The sequence below is a fragment of the Mya arenaria genome, chromosome 14, assembly GCF_026914265.1.
Source record: "Mya arenaria isolate MELC-2E11 chromosome 14, ASM2691426v1".
NCBI classification, from domain to species: domain Eukaryota; kingdom Metazoa; phylum Mollusca; class Bivalvia; order Myida; family Myidae; genus Mya; species Mya arenaria.
This window is the reverse complement of record NC_069135.1, coordinates 774,298-791,637: the sequence shown is the minus strand read 5'-3', so window position 1 is coordinate 791,637 and position 17,340 is coordinate 774,298. Positions and strand designations below refer to the sequence as shown.

Here is a 17,340-nt window from a genome sequence, read left to right as displayed (position 1 = left end):
ACATATTTTGAATGTTTAGCCTCATACTATCAGAATCACTCTTGATGGAGATATTTAGCACTTATTGCACAATTTAAGAATGAAGGAAAATTAAAACAAAATCTAACATGGCCCCTTAAGGAATTACCTAGGGGGAAATACTGGCTTAGCTCATTTTGCTTGCAGAAGAGCGTAGTGTTTAAGCAGGTACATACAGGCAGTTAGGGAAAAAAAAATTGTTACAAAATTGTAAAAAAAAATGTTTGTGTCTTAGCTGTTCCAGAAAAATAGCTGATGTACTTGTCTTAACTGAGAAACATGTCAGAAGTGCTAGATTATATAGAAGTAGTGTGCTTTTACTGTTTTCTTTTTCATATCATTTTATGCGATTTTTGACAAAAAAATGACTTTTTCATTCTAATTCTTTAGCTCTGTGTGCATGATACATGTATTAGCAACAAAGTGTCATAACTTGTAGTGTGTCAGCTGTTTGGCTACATCATTACATCACCTGTTCTACTTGCTTTATCATTGATTAAGTTAAACTTACGTATTTTGAACTTCTTCTTTTTATAACTCACCCAGTTTCCACTTTATTTACATTAGACCAGCTACATGTATGCAGAATACGAGGTAGTGTACATCTGTATCAATAAGTCCACCGTTGCATGTATCCTAAATGTCTCATATATGTGTTTATAAATGTTCAGTTTTTTTTACCTGATTTGCTTACTATAATCTTTTTACTAAAAATCTTTTCATTGACTTTTTTTGTTAAAGCAAAAAAATGGTGCAAAACACCAAACTGAAAGTAATCCATAGTTATTTTGAAAACAATTATTCTCATATATGTTTGTATTATTGAACCTTGGACAAAAGCATAATGTTTAATACAATTATTTAGTGACTGGATTTAGTTTGCAGATCAGGTCGGCATGACTCCTTACTGGCATGATTTCCACCACACCTCATTACTTCAGCCTTCAATGCATCAGCCATAAAGCCCTTCCTTAGCCTGTTCACCTGTTGAATTATTATAAAAGGTTTCATTTAGGGTAATAATACAGAGCTGTAAATTACCCTAAACTACCCTGTTAAAATCGGAATATCTTAACCTGTATATGAAGCCACTGAAGGTCATTAACTTGGATTGAACTTATAGATGTAAGTCCCATAACTCTAGCTTAACTATTTGTGAGATAAATTTTGAGATAACTGTTAGCATGTGCCTGCATTGCTCTTGTTAAACTGCAAATGCTGTAGATTGGGGTTGACTTTGGCTTAATATGATTCGGGTCAAGATTTTTGGTAACTTCATGTATTTTAATGTTTCCTTGTTCTCATTTTGAACCTGGCTGTGGTTAATGGAAAAATGTTCAATACCAATAACTTTATTCCGAGTGGTTGACAAGTATAAATTTATTTATCATGTATAAATTATTCATTATATTTCCAGTTAGTTTTAAAAAAAGTCATTTTCATCATTTGTAACCATCTTTACTCATATCTAAGTTTCTTAATATCAGTTTATATTGCAGGGGTGAAAGCAGAAAGGTTATAACTGACTTTAAAGAAAGAAGAAGATAGAACTATTTCCCTTTCAGGCCTAGAAGATAGAACTATTTCCCTTTCAGGCCTTGATGAGACCGTTTCAAATTATAGCCCATTAAAGTTAGTAAAGATCGTAATATCATACTGTCTTACACTCAATTTAGCTGTCCAATGTATGAATAATACAAAATGTATATGTACATTGTTTTCTTTTGCTATTTATATACATTTACATCATATTTTTCTTGCAACCTACAGAAAAATAGGAGACGAAGATGACGATGATGAAGATTTAATGCTTGAGGAGGAAAGCGAGGATGGTGAAGACACAAGCAAGGCGCCCAGCTTGTCCGAGCAGAAAATCATCGAGGAGAAGACAAATATGATCATCTCCTACTTCCTCTTCTGTATTGTCTGGTCCGTTGGTGCAACCCTCGACGAAAACTCCCGCATCAAGTTTGACGCGTATTTCCGTTCCCTTTGTGAGATGGAAAGTGTCAAAGATAAACACCCAAAGTATGTATGATGGTTTCATATTGATATAATTGAACTTTATATGAGTGTCAATGTAAGTTTTACATCCTACAAGAGAAATTTGTGTTGTATATGTTTATTTCTCATGTGTAAAATAATCCCTTATATACATCCATTTAGTGTTTATTTTATTATAGCTCATTGCTTGCTATTCAGCCAATCAGCACATAGAGTTTCATGTCCTCTATTTTGTTTGTTAGCCTACATGATTTATTTAATTCATTTATTAAGCTGTGTAATTATACTCACCTGTAGCTAATTGTATAAATAACTGGATAATTTATCCATAGGTTATTTTTTGACTGGTTTACTGTAATTATTTAATAAATATTGACCAATCAATAAACATTTTGACTAACTTTGACAAAACCAAAATAATAACCAAAAAATTATACAAGTGGCTACTGAGTTTTAATGGTTATCAGGAAGTAGGATATAGCTCATGTTTTACAAATTAAACAAATTGATTTCTGCAGTTGCTTAGTCAACTCCCTTTGAATAGATTTGTTAAATTTATTATACCGGGGTATGTGTACAAAATCCCCAAACATTATAACAGTGTTCATTTCCACTGTAGTTCCATCTTGTTTAATCATTGTGTCCCTTTTTTAATAGATCAAGATACATCCAAATTTATTAGATTAAAATAATTAAACTACTCCAACATGTAATTTGGATGTGCATCATTGTTGTTAGTAAATGTTCAAAATTAAAAAGACTTTATTATTGTAAAAATTACATAATAATGCTTAGTAATAAACAACTGATAAATGTAATTGAAGGTTTCTTTTCAGTTTATATCTAGATATATATCTGTTCTTTTTCTGTATTTATGTATTTCCAAGCTTACCAGTGTCTAATGTTATTAGAATATCTATATTTTAAATTACCATGATTATTCTTGTAAATGAGAAGCATTTCCCCTTCTTATGTTTACATTTCTTCTCCTCTCACTTGATATGTACACTTTAATTACGGTAGAACATGTATTTTAAAAACAGGGATGAGGATATTGAGAAGCCACATAGGTAAGATATCGGCCTGATGCCGGAGAGACAAGCAGATTGTCTTCATGTCTTCACAATTTTACTGTTCAGAAAGTAGATAGATTACCCCCCTTTAGTTTAGGATGGACATTTGCGTTTGTAACAGAACAAATTTGATCAGTTGGTGGATTCAATAACATTTCCATATCTTGTCTAACTTGATTGCAGCTTTTGATTTAACAAAGCACTTTATACCTTTATTACCCTTTAATCACTTAACTTTGTTTAAACTTATTAGAAGTAAACAGGTTTAAAAGCATGTATTTGTCTACCATATTAATTCAAATAATTTTCCTTTGCTATTATGTTTGTAAATCTAATCACATAGCAATGAGTATATGGATTTTTTTGTACAGGATAAGATCTCATTTTGGGGGTTCTAGAAAATTGCTTGGGCTTAGTCTGCTGATTGCTGTCATATTTCATGTTGTCTCAACTCAAGTGAATGTATTAACCAGACACTTTTCCCAAGAATAAGAATTTGTTTTAAATGCTAATATAAATCCTTAATCAAGAGGTTTGTGAGTTTCATCCTCACCAGGGGTACCTTCTCATGGCCTCTCATAATGGACACCAGTACTGGTTTCTACCCAGGTCACAGACTCCAGCATGATTCTATAAGCTGTTAGTGTTCATTTTTCACAATCAAGTTAACAGAAATTAATATAAACTTATTCCTGAATATGTTTTGAAATGTTAATTTTAAAGAACACTTTTCAACCTTTTGGTATTATGTATTATGATACATTTATATATATAGGTCCATAGCATGATGTATTCTCTATTCCAGGAACCAACAAATACAGCCATTTTAATACTGTAACATTATTATTATTATTGTTATTATTATAATTATTATTATTATTATTATTATTATTATTATTATTATTATTATTATTATTATTATTATTATAATCATCTGAGAACTATTTCAGACCTAAGGACCTCAAGTTTTCCCGCGGCCTTATGATCCCTAAGCGAGGCCTCATATATGACCATGTGTACCTGCGGAAGCAGTTTGGGTCATGGTATCACTGGAGCTCTCTCCTCACGGCCGTCGACATTGACGAGAAAACTAAGGTATGTACAACAAAGGTTCACAGCTAGGGTCTCATACCTGACCACTTCTCATATTATAAGGAATCATGAATGTTGTTGTTGAAAATGACAGTACCGGTTATACTGATATATTTGATGATGATGATGATGATGATGATGATCCTTTGGTTGATGACCAAATTAAGCAATTGTCTTGTCTGCTTGACTTATAGTGTACATTTGTATTTTTTGAAAAACAAAACATTTAGTTAGTAGTGTAATTGCAATCAAAGTATCTTATATTTTGTTATCAAACTAAAGGCATGAGTTTTTTATGTTTTGTTACTCGGACCAGCCAAGCAGATATTTTTGAAACTCTCGTCTTGAAAAAAAAATTCTTATTGAAAATACTATATAAAAAATGTTCATTTAAAATTTTGATCAGTTGAAATTGTTGATTTTTAAATATTTTATTTTCCATCCTTCTGTAAAAAAAAAAATTAAAAGTTTGGGTAAAAAATATATTTTTTTTGCTTAGGTAACAATTAAAAAAGACTTTACAATTAAATATGTTTAATACAGAGCGACCAGGTAAGAGATTTTACTAGTCTGAAATGCAAAGAGAGAAATTTTGCAAAGAACTTCCTTTCAGCTATGTGTGAAACATTTTAATAACCAGTTTACATGAATGCTTTTGTTTAAAACAGAATATATATATCAATGTTTGTGGTAGATTAGAAAAGTGTGAAATCAGAGGAGTTATATGTTGCAAGCTTAAGACACTGTCCATGTTTGCTACTTTTTGTAACAATGTCACTTGTTCACCATGTCATTGTCAGTGTTCATGTTATAATAACAGATTGTTCACCAGTTAATCTAGTTAACACTTTTAGAGCTATTACTGCCATTATAACATCTTTAATATTGTCCCTTATGACCAAACCTATCTGAAACTCATATGCTAACAAAGTGATTTTTGTACCCCCATTTTCAGGAATTGAAGGTAAGAAATGAAACACTATACATGCATGCAGACCTTGTATTACATTATGTGATATTGATAAATTCAATGTTTGTTAAAGTCCAGTTCATGTTTTATCATTAAACCATTTTGAAAATCATAATTCATTATAAATGTTCAACACTTTTTTAATCTATATTGAAAACAGATTTTAACACAGTAGGCACAAAGTTATCAATATTTTTCATATAACAAAACATATTAGATATCATAATAATCTTGCCATTTGTATTTGCATAGTACACTGATATGGTCCAGGTACAGAAACAGACCATTCTGGTCCTATAGCACAAATTCATGTAGTCAGCTGTTATGCTGGTCCTATAGCACAAATCCATGTAGTCAGCTGTTGTGCTGGTCCTATAGCACAAATCCATGTAGTCAGCCATTGTCAGTCTTGTCAGCCTGTCTGCAGTTACCTGGATTATAAACGAATGCTTTAGATTTACCCATATAGAGATACAAGTACCATTTGTTGTGTGCCCCCCCCCCATGTCTAGATTCAGTATCCTGGGTATGTGTAGGTTAATAAAAGTTTTCGAGTCTTAGACTATTGCACTTTTTCGAAGAAATATACAGACAATGAATCAAGTATGAGTATGGGAAATTAACTTGGTGTTACACAATTGCAGATTGGCTGACAGTATCAACAATGTAGCATCTCCCACTTTTTATGTATTTATGTCCACCTTTGCATGACCCTCATAGAATTTGTATTGGTCCTGTTTTGTAAGCAAGATATTTTATGCCCTTCTGCATTTACTCATGGTATAAACATGAATTATGTATCATAAGAACCAGAAACTGTTATGTTCATTTATGAAAGGAAGGGTAGACTGTTGTTATTTTTGTATGAAAACCAATATATATATATATATTTATTTTAATAATCACTTGTTACTTTGGTTTCAACAACCATGTTCTTAAGTATCCCTGCAAGACTATACTGATTTCTGGTTCAACTGCTGGACTTGCCTTTATTGAATAACCCCAGTGCCCAAATTGTGTGTTTGAATGTTTCAAATAGACATTCAGTTGTTGTGAGTCTGTCTTCAAGTAACATGTCATGTACCTAGATTGATGACCTTGACACCAACTGGCTGTATAACTTTACCCTGCCTGAACACATGGACAATGTAAGATGGTACCAGCACTAGGCCTTATATGCCCACTGGTGTTCCTGCACTTGTGTGCCTGTCCAGCATAGGTGATGCATTGTTGCTGTGTGGTTTAAGTTCATGGCCATTTAGATCTTAGATATCTTCTATCAAATATGAAATGATGTTGCCCTTTCTGCATTGCTTATTGTTACTTTAACAGATGGATAAATTCATTACTTATGTGGCAGATCAACTCCTCTAACCAAAGAGAACTGTAGACAAGGATAACTAATTTAGACATTCAAGGAATGATTCAAGTATGGTTTCCATGCCCAGATTAGTTAAAACTTATCTCCGAATTTTGTACAGACCCCAAGATCAACTACCTCTGACTCCTTAAAGTCCAGAGACATGTCAGCCGGGTCTAGGACACATGCATCCCCCCGCAGGCAGACTTCTCTTGAGCATGAGAAATCAGATGATTCTCTCAAACTCTTCTCACGCCTGCCTGTGAAACATTTGAAAGCTGGGCGTTCAACGGTATTATACAGAAAATTAGCAAAGTTTTGTTTTTTGCCGGGTTCTGTTTTACTTTATTGAAATTTGATTGTCTGCTGGTCTTAGTTGGCTGAATATTTTCAACAGTTTTGGAGATTACTGATTTGTTTATGGAGTTTTGTTGCTGCAGTCTATATTGGAGGTTATTATACCCTTAACAAACGAAGTTTGAAGAGGGTATATTTGAGTCAACCTGTGGTCGGTCGGTCAGTGGGTTGGTTGGTCTGTTGCAATTTTCCTTTCACGGAGGATAACTTGAAAACTACTGGATGGAGTTTAATTATACATAATATAATGGGTAAGCACAATGAGAGGAAGTGCAGTGTACAAGAACTATATCTCTATTTCAGCTAATTACAGAGTTATTGCCTTTTGCTACTTTTCCTTGTCCGGAGCATAACTTGAAAACCACGGGATGGAATTTAATTATACATCATATAATGGGAAAGCACAATAAAAGGAAGTGCAGTATACACAACTATAACTCTATTTTACCTAATTACAGAGTTATTGCTCTTTGTCACTTTTCCTAGTCGGGAGCTTAACTTCAAACTTCTGGATGGAATTTAATTTAACATCATACTTAAGTAAAGCACACTGAAAGGAAGTGCCATAACCATAACTCTGTTTGCTAATTACAAAGTTATTGCCCTTTGTTAATTTTCCTTGAAAATGTATTGAATTTGATCAAACTTCATACAGTTGTAAAGCATAATGAGTGGAAGAGTAATGTACAAAAACCAGAACTCTGTTTCAGCAAATCACAGAGTTACTGCCCTTTGTAACCTTTTCTTGTCTGGAGCATAACTTGAAAACTACTGGATGTATTTTTTTTCATACATGGTAAAGCACAATGAGAGGAATTCCAGTGCATAAGGAGAACCATAACTCTATCTCAGCTAATGATGGAGTAATTGCCTTTTTTACTTGTTCTTGTCAGCAGCGTAACTTCTAAATCACTCAATGGATTTGAGTTTTACAACATGGTCAAGCATGATGACTGGAAATGCAATGTACATTAACAACTGATTAATGGCCTTTTTTCAAAGAAACTGTGCCAAGGCGGCATTTGGGGATATTCATCACTCCTTTGACAGCTCTAGTTGAAATAGATGGTTGTTTCTTGTTGATCCTCCAGTAGTGGTTTGGTTTGCATTCGCAAAGATGTGGTTGTCCTACTAATGAGTACAGTGAAACTCACAATTTTGGTGTTGGATAGAAATGGATGTTGGGTTACACGGTAGTGTGGGGCAGAATGGTTGCACAAGTCCAATTTTTCTTTTAATTTGTTATTCCATGATTTTTTTTCACTTTTTGTTTTTAATCTTTCCCTTGTATATAATTTAGGACAAACCTAAAAGTGCATTTTATAATGAAGAAATGGTAAGGTTGTGTTACAGCATGATTTTAGACATCTAGACTTCATATTATATGCCATTTACTGCATTACACAAGAATGATATAGCATGAGAAATCTGGATAGCATTACATTAAGGTCGTAATCTGTTCTGTATGCCTTACATATATATATATGCATGTTACTTTGTTTCTTTATAATATTGCAGACTTTTGTAGTTTTGAATACAAATAAACCGGGTTTTCACTAGGCACATGTAACAATTTTTAATCACCTTGTTAATATGATAATTTTGTTGAGGTATCTGTTACAGACCACGGATTCCAGTGTTATCTAATTTAACTATTGAAAATCCTGAATTCAAGTGTTAACTGATGGAAACCCAAATTTAAGTGTTATCTGGCATAACTGATGAAAATCCAAATTTAAATGTTATCTGGCATAACTGATGAAAACCCTGAATTCCAGTGTTATCTAGGGTAATTAATGAAAACCCCTGAATTCCAGTGTTATCAGGTATAACTGATGAAAACTCAAATTCCAGTGTTATCTGGCATAACTGATGAAGACCCCCTGAATTCAAGTGTTATCTGGCGTATTTGAAGAAATCCCCAGAATTCAAGTGTAATCTGCCATAACTGATGAAAAACCCAAAATCCAGTGTTATCCGGCATAACTGATGAAAAACCCCAAATTCAAATGTTACCTGGCGTAACTGATGAAAAACCTGAATTCCAGTGTTACCTGGCATAACTGATGAAAAACCTGAATTCATTAGTGTTATCTGGCGTAACTAATGAAAACCCAAATATCAGTGTTCAATATCTGGCATAACTGATGAAAACCCCCAAATTCCAGTGTTACCTGGCATAACTGATGAAAACCCCTAAATTTAAGTGTTATCTGGCGTAACTGATGAAGTCTCCCGAATTCCAGTGTTATCCGGCGTAACTAATGAAAACCCCAAAATTCAAATGTTACCTGGCGTAACTGATGAAGACCCCAAAATTCAAATGTTACCTGACGTAACTGATGAAAACCCAAATTCCACTGTTATCTGACGTAATTGTTGAAAAACCTGAATTCCATTGTCTTGCATATCTAATGAAAACCCTCAATTCTTACGTTATCAGGTGTTTTAATTCTGTTTCAATATATTTTATCTTTCACTTGCTAGATTTATTATGTAGACATTTTTTTGTGGTATTTTGCATGTCTATGTTTTAGTAGTTATTATATATGCATGTCTTGTTGTTTCTATATAAATGTGCATGTAATACTGTATTACAAATTATGTTTAGATGCATGTTGTACGTCACACTCCAATATCTATATTTAACTTATGTACAAAGCCAGTTCCTAGCTCTCCAAGCCTTCTAGATATATAACACAGCACTGATGCGGTCCGGGAAAACATAACCTTCAGTTTCTTAGGCACGTTTTTTAAACAGTCTTGAGGGAGTTTAAAAGTTATTTATATTTAAAGTGACACTCTTATTCAAAATCATACACATGTATAACAAACACATTAACTTCTTACTAAATAATATAATTATGAAAAATATTAGAATGCTAAAAAAATTACTGTGATCTACTATAGTCTCCTAAGGTAGAAATACCTCTTTTTATGCACATTTCTTTTCTCAAAATCAGCAGCAGGGTGAAGACAATTTATGTAACGGTGCCTGAGAAACTAAGCATGTTTTTTCCCCTTAATATACAGAATAAAACATGTACCTTACCACCTTTTTAGAGTTGTATGTTTGTAATGCAGTATGCATTATTGTAGATACATGAGTTAAGATAAAATATCGAAGTAGTGTTACTTTTGAAATGTAAACAGTATAAAAAGTAGAAAATTAATTTGCAACTTTCATTACCGTAATTTCACAACTATTTATTACTTAATATGTAAAAATAAAATAAAAAAATAGTTATATAAATGTGGGATGCAGTGAGGCAGCAAATTTTTGGTACAAAATAAAGGACCATCTCAGTAAATTGGCAAAAAACTTGTGCACAGCTGTGTGATGCTGTTCATTATTTAGACAACAAAACGGACCATATTACTGATATCAAAATGTCAAAACTGTGCAAAATATTAAATTGATATTTTCACTATTTAAAACATTGAAAACCATTTTCACTGAAGAAACTCTATTTACCATTAGAAATCATATAATGGCAGTTTGTTACGCATTGGAGACAACTCTTTTCTTGCATACCGGACGTGTGTTTCAGGTCATGTGACCGGTGCTGGAAAAACTCATCTTACACCCCCCCATGTATGAGTCACGCGCAACAACGCGCCACTTCTTATTTCTTTAATTGTATGGTTAATGAAAAGTATATTATGCAATTTTAATAACGCGGAATCAAACATATAAGTATACAATACTTTTAATTAAAATTGAAAATGAATAATCGTAAAAGTGTGATTTTTAAAGAAACTATTTGACGTCGATAGTGATTTAAAATTACTGCGTTTTATGACGTCAGTACACAACGTTGCACTTTTTTTGGTGAAATGTACTAAAGTCTGTTTTCTACGTCATTTTTTCCACAAATTCATAATTTTAGGTATGCAAGAAAAATTCTCAATTATGTTTTTCGGTCCGGATTGAAAAATCCGACCCTCGGGCACGCTGCGTGACCAGTAACGAGGCTTGCTTACGCATGTGCCCTCGGGTCGGATTTTTCTATCCGTACAGGAAACACATGATAGATAATGAATAATGAATAGGCAAATTTTATGATTTTTGACAGTTTACTGAGATGATCACTAAATTTGTTAAAGGTAACTAAAATTTGATGCCTTGCCTTCTCTTTAAATTAGTAGTTCAATACAGACAGATTGGTTATTGGTATGCGCAGAACCACTGGACACAACCACCAAAACATTTTACCATAGTTTTCAGAGATTAGCTTTTTACCTCATCTCAGTTCCTTCAACAAAAAAAGGAAAAGTCAAAGTTGGTAATGTCATTTTGGTCATTACTTGGAAAACAATTCAAGATTATTGAATGACATGAAACATAGTTCATGCAAATAATGACAAAATACATTGTATAAATGTATTTTGAAGAAACAAATAATTGGCTTTTTTTTCCCCTGAAAACTTCAGAAAACAGATGAGCATTCAGTTTGTCTCTGCATTGACCTATATACTCTTGTTTATTACTTTAAATACTGTGGCAAAATGCTTTATAGTCTTAAATTATTAAACAGAACATTACAATTATGATTATATTACATATTTAGTATATATTAACAATACTAATTTAATGAATTAAATTTCCAATAATTTTTAACCTTGGAAAATGGTGCAAAGATGTATAATTGTGCGTGGGGACAAGTTTTGGTGCACATGAGCATGAGAGATGTTGTGAAATGCTACTTGTTAGTGTATGTGCAAGGGTGGACTACTTTATGTATGTGTACATACAAAATTGGGCTACTTTATGTATGTGTATGTGCAAGGGTGGACTACTTTATGTATGTGTACATACAAGAGTGGACTACTTTATGCATGTGTATGTGCAAGGGAGGACTACTTTATGCTCTTGGCTAGTCTGTTTTTCAAAGAAAAAAAAGTTGGGCTTTTGTGATACTCACTCAGCTGCCTTTGCTTCGTCATTGGCAGCGTTGATTTTAACCTTGGCTAAAATTTAAAAACTGTTCAAGATATTAAATGAAACTTATTACAAATGTGACAGGGATTTTAACACACATGTTTAGGAAGGCCCATAACTCTGAGGTTAATAATTGTTGAGTTACACCCATTTTTCTACAAAAAAAAATGCAAAACCCTTAACCTTGCCCATAACTCAAAAACTGTTGAAGATATTTAAATGGAATTTGGTACAGATGTTGCAAGAAAATATGTAGCAAGAGAGATATCTCTACAAAAAAACTTTTTTAATTTTAAGTTTTACCTACATACATGTATATGGGGAGAAATACAAGTGGTGTTTCACAACATCTCTAGTTTTGAAATGAATTGTATTAAAAAAGACTTAAATATTAGACAAATTCATGAAATTATGTGCACCTTGATGAGTGTAGACATTAATGTGATTTTTCATTGGTGTAAGTTAAGAGACAGTTGTAGAGGAACTAATAACAGTATTTCATCATCAACTTAATTAGTAATTTCCAAATTCTAAAATTAACAATTCAAGTGCACATTTCATGTGCACATTTCATGAAAAACTGTCTTTTAACTTAATGATATTGTTTGTGGAATTATTTTTTATCGCAAAAATACATAATAAGCTTAATATTACGGTACTAATTTTTCATATCTCACTTCCCCTTAATTACAAACAAATTATTTTTATACATGCAAACTTTGCTTAGCTGTACTAAACCTTTCAGCTAGCTTGCCCCCCAAAAAGAAATGATTCCACATAAGACATTTTGTGTTGGTTTTGCTGTGACTAATCCTTTTTCTCACTTTTTTCACATCACCTCAACTAACATTAGAGGGACAAAGAGCTACGAATAATGGTAAGACCAAATGCCCTAAATAAGGAATTAAATGTTTTTGTCAACATATGAGTGTTCTATTTGTACATCTATGTTTTAAATTACATGTAGTTGAAAAATGCACATTCAGGACAGGTACGTGAACCCACATTTGTCATTTGAAATATGTTTCCATTTTGTTGTCATATGAATAGTAATATGAGTTTGAGCATGTTAAGCTCAATTATAGAGGAATTTTACAACCATTTGGCAAATTATTTTCACTCACATTTAATACTGTGCCAATAACAGATCAATGAGCTGATAATCAAAACTGTGGAAACGGAACGTCAGAAGTATTTCCTGGAGCGACTGTTGCTTAATGACAAGCCCTTGCTGCTGGTTGGACCGACCGGCACAGGGAAGAGTGCCATCACAAACAACTACCTGCTCTCCTTACCAAAAGACCAGTTCATCATCAACAATGTTAACTTCTCTGCTCAGACGTCAGCCAATCAAACACAAGATATAATATTCTCCAAACTTGACAGGTATAACAGCTTTGTTCAGCTTCAAACTGAAGGTGTTTAAATGAATACAGAATGTTGACAGCTTGTCCGTTTATTGAATCATCAATCATTTTATCAATTCTTATTTGTGTAAATGTCATTATGCCATTTTGAATTATTGATGTGGTTCCAAATTGTGAGAGTACAGCATTTAATTGGTGCAAGGAAATCAGTGTCAAAGGCAGTACTACTGTTTTCAGGCGTAAAAAGGGAGTGTATGGTCCAGCCCCTGGCAAGCGACTCGTGGTGTTTGTGGACGACCTGAACATGCCCGCCAAGGAGAAGTATGGAGCCCAGCCGCCCATAGAGGTTCTCCGACAATGTATCGATCAGGGATACTGGTTTGATAGGTATGAGAAAAGTATACTGTGTTTACAATTGATCCTGAAAATGTCGTCTGAGTTGGTCAAATAAGGTGAGGTCTGATTAATTGTCCTGTCTGAAAGCTTTGAACTTATCCAGATATTCTTTCAAAGTTTCTACACTGTAAACCTATTTTGTTTCCTGTTTGTTGTGAATAGCAAAGCTATGTTTTGAAAATGACCACTTCTGACTTCTTCCAGGAAGGACACGAGTATACTGAACCTTGTGGACCTGAGCATGTTGTGTGCTATGGGGCCGCCAGGTGGAGGTCGTAACAACGTCACCCCACGATTCCTGCGACACTTCAACGTGATCAGCATGCTCTCCTTTGATGAGGAAACAATGAAAAACATATTTTCTCCGATTGTTGACTGGCACTTTAGAACATTTGAGAATACACATAGGCGATGGTCAAGGGTAAGTTGTTACAAAGTTGTTATGGAGGTGTTTTTTTATAGATATTATAGAAATGTAACAGGGAGAAACCCAGCAGTGAAGGCAGTTTACTGTGACGTAGTTAAGACAGCCTTAAACTAATTTATATATATATTTAAATCTTTGTAATCATCGATATCTGACCTTTTTTCCAGATTATAGTGACTGCTACCCTGGAGATTTACCAGAAGGCCATTGCTAACTTCCTGCCCACTCCGTCCCGATCTCACTATGTCTTCAACTTGCGAGACTTTGCAAGGGTTGTACAGGTCAGTAATCAATTATATGTTATTGTAATAACATGACTCTTAATAATCTTGGATTTTGTTCTTGCAATAGTGATTTATTAAATCTGAGGAATAATGATGTCAGGATAAGGTATTTTTAGAGTTTTTTAGAAAACTGACATGACATAGAAGATTTTATGTACATATAATATCATGATTGTGCAGCCCTTTAGTACTGAAGTCATAAGTATTTAAAATACAATGGTCTTCAAAATTATTTAAAAAGATATTTCTTGTGTACAGATTTATGATGTTTAAATATGACCTTGACTAAGTTCAGGGAGTGTTGTTGTTACAAGTGATCCAGATTGTCAGTAGCAGTCCCAGATCATGTGCCTGTGTATACCTGATTTCTAGTCTACTGCTTCTATGTTATATCACAATTTTTCTGGTCTATATTTCCAGGGAGTGTTACTATTCAAGTCAGAGGTGATCCCTGAGGGTCAGGAGGGTTCTCAGAAGATTATGCGCCTGTGGATACATGAGGTCTACCGCGTCTTCTATGACAGACTCGTGGATGAGAATGATAGAGACCTCTTCTTCCACATGGTCAAGGTGGGTTGAGGCTGTGGAAGGGTTTTAGTTTGGCTATTGTATCAAGTGGTATCATACTTTTGTAGGTCATTGGTGTACTGAACATCTTTTGTCTGAATGTAATAGTACTGGGAATGGCATGGTTCTATAAAAGTTCTTTAACATGGCAATTATTACCGGTATGTTTTCATGAAATATTGACTTTTTCACATTATTTTCATGTAAACATTTCGTAAAGAATGGGACATATTATTATTTAATGACAATGAAGCTACTTGGTGAATGGAGGTTTGCATGTGACATATACAGTTATTTGTATACGTGTTTCTTGCATTTGTAACCATCAACTATTCAAATCCTTTCAGCTTTGTGTGGAATCCCAGTTTAAAGAGAAGATGAACTCCCTGTTCTCCCACATCACAGGCGACCCCAAGGCCGACGTCACCGATGACAACATACGCTCTCTCATGTTTGGAGACTACATGAGCAAGGGCAAAGCAGAGAAACTGTACGATGAGATCGAGAAACTTGATGAGCTGAGGGAGGTAAGAAAGACGATGGGATTTAGAAAAATAGAGGGAGTTGCATGAGTTTTTGTTGTAAAAACCTTAGGGAAAGGAATTGAAGGTCAAAGCAGAACTTTAGTTTCTGATTAGATACATGATGGATGTTTTGCATAAAATGAATAGGAAAGCTTATCCTAGCTAAGTATATAAAAGATAAGATCTAGATCTCCACAAGCTTACACTGATCACCTCAATTTTTGCGGGACTGATTATCTTACCTTTTTATTTGAAGGTCACCAGCTCATTGTTATGTATTGTTATGTTAAGTATGTTTGTTATTCATGTTGGAAAATAGCTTATTGAACTAATGTTTTTTGATGTCATATACTAAACTCTAAATAATGATTCTTGTATCTTTATCTCCTTACAGACAATAGAGCAATGTTTGGAGGAGTATAATATGATGAGTAAAGCCCCAATGGACCTCGTCATGTTCCGATTTGCCATTGAGCACATCTCGCGTATATCTCGAGTCCTCAAACAGCCAAACGGACACTGCCTACTTGTTGGTGAGTGAAAGCAATAGAGACCTGTCTATCATTGTGTATTTGTGTCTTAAAGATGTTAGCTGTTAAACACACATTCTAACAATTCTAGTCGGACAGTTCAACAATGTACATAAATTCAGTTGCCTCCTTGAAATTAATTTTGATGTATTGTTTTTGATTGCTCTTGTGTCAGCTTCTCTTCTCGATATAACATAAATTGCTTGGTAATTTAAAGTACATCCCACATAAATATCTTATTAATTAATTAGTAATTAAAAATACATTCCCTCTATCATATCCGTATTCCTGTGTATATTATCGATAAGATTAACAAATATTATCATTTTCACATTTTTATCCCTGCAGGTATTGGGGGCAGTGGAAGACAGAGTGCCACCCGGCTGGCAGCCTTCATGTCCGACTTTGAGCTGTTCTCTATCGAGATAACAAAGAACTACAATATGCCGGAGTGGAGGGAGGACCTGCGTAAGATGATGCGAAAGGCAGGGGATGAAGGGATCTCTATGGTCTTCCTGTTTGGAGACCACCAGATTAAGGTAGGGGGATATATTTGAATTGGGGAAAATAAGGGTCTAACCCAGTATATGTCATAAATAAGAGTGAAAAATCTAATCAAAATTAGAAATTTAAGCTTGAGATGCATAGATGTTGTAGAAGTTTAATGCCATGGTTCTGAACATACCAGTATTCATTAACATTCAGCGAGAAGTCTGTTAATATTTATTACTTGACTGATTTACAGAAATTCGAACAATTCTAGGATAGGTAGCATTCTTTAGGTGATCTTTGAGTCACAAAGATGTATTTATGATATTGTTTATGTTTTAATTAAAAAAATGCGAAGGTGACTGTTATGTATTTCCATGAACATTTTCAATATTGGTACATTTTCCTGACAAATATAGTACAGTATGTGCCAGTAGTATGCGTTGAGTTGACAGGATTTAACCACCTTATTCTTGGTGAATGTTTCCAATTATTTCTCTGTAGGATGAGACATTTCTGGAGGATGTGAACATGATACTGAACACTGGGGACATCCCTAACCTATACGATAATGAGGAAAGGCTCGAGATCATTGAAAAGGTAGGAGTTTTTTTAATATCACTTGTGAACTAGTTATTGCAACATTATCCATATCATTCTTTTTGGCATTATGTTACTTGAGAGTTTGACTCCATGATACCATGATATACACAATCCGAACTCACATGCACTCAAGCCGAGACAACCTGACGGGAAGTGAGTGCAGTTACCAGCTTTGCCTGACAAAAGTTATGAAATTGAGTACACATCTCTTAAACAATAATAGTGAAGTAAAAACTTATTCTGGTGGAATCATACTGAGATATCTTAGTAATATTCTTTCTTGTCTTCTGTGCGTTTCATGTTTTGGTTTTGGTTTGCACATGCAAAGTATAAAATA

The 17,340-nt window shown here is 33.9% G+C and overlaps 1 protein-coding gene across 4 annotated transcripts in view; it reads left to right on the top strand.

The window, feature by feature from the left end:
• The window catches only part of LOC128216541 (dynein axonemal heavy chain 3-like), a 91,143-nt gene that overhangs the window by 47,592 nt on the left and 26,211 nt on the right, over positions 1-17,340 (top strand). For all 4 annotated transcript variants that reach the window (XM_052923138.1, XM_052923137.1, XM_052923136.1 and 1 more), the window contains exons 39-51: positions 1,789-2,046; positions 3,066-3,092; positions 4,046-4,190; positions 6,639-6,809; positions 12,964-13,202; positions 13,421-13,570; positions 13,784-14,000; positions 14,174-14,287; positions 14,711-14,860; positions 15,205-15,384; positions 15,776-15,914; positions 16,260-16,450; positions 16,905-17,000. In XM_052923138.1, the coding sequence (XP_052779098.1) occupies positions 1,789-2,046; positions 3,066-3,092; positions 4,046-4,190; positions 6,639-6,809; positions 12,964-13,202; positions 13,421-13,570; positions 13,784-14,000; positions 14,174-14,287; positions 14,711-14,860; positions 15,205-15,384; positions 15,776-15,914; positions 16,260-16,450; positions 16,905-17,000 (2,077 nt within the window). The remainder of the gene's footprint in view (positions 1-1,788; positions 2,047-3,065; positions 3,093-4,045; positions 4,191-6,638; positions 6,810-12,963; positions 13,203-13,420; positions 13,571-13,783; positions 14,001-14,173; positions 14,288-14,710; positions 14,861-15,204; positions 15,385-15,775; positions 15,915-16,259; positions 16,451-16,904; positions 17,001-17,340) is intronic.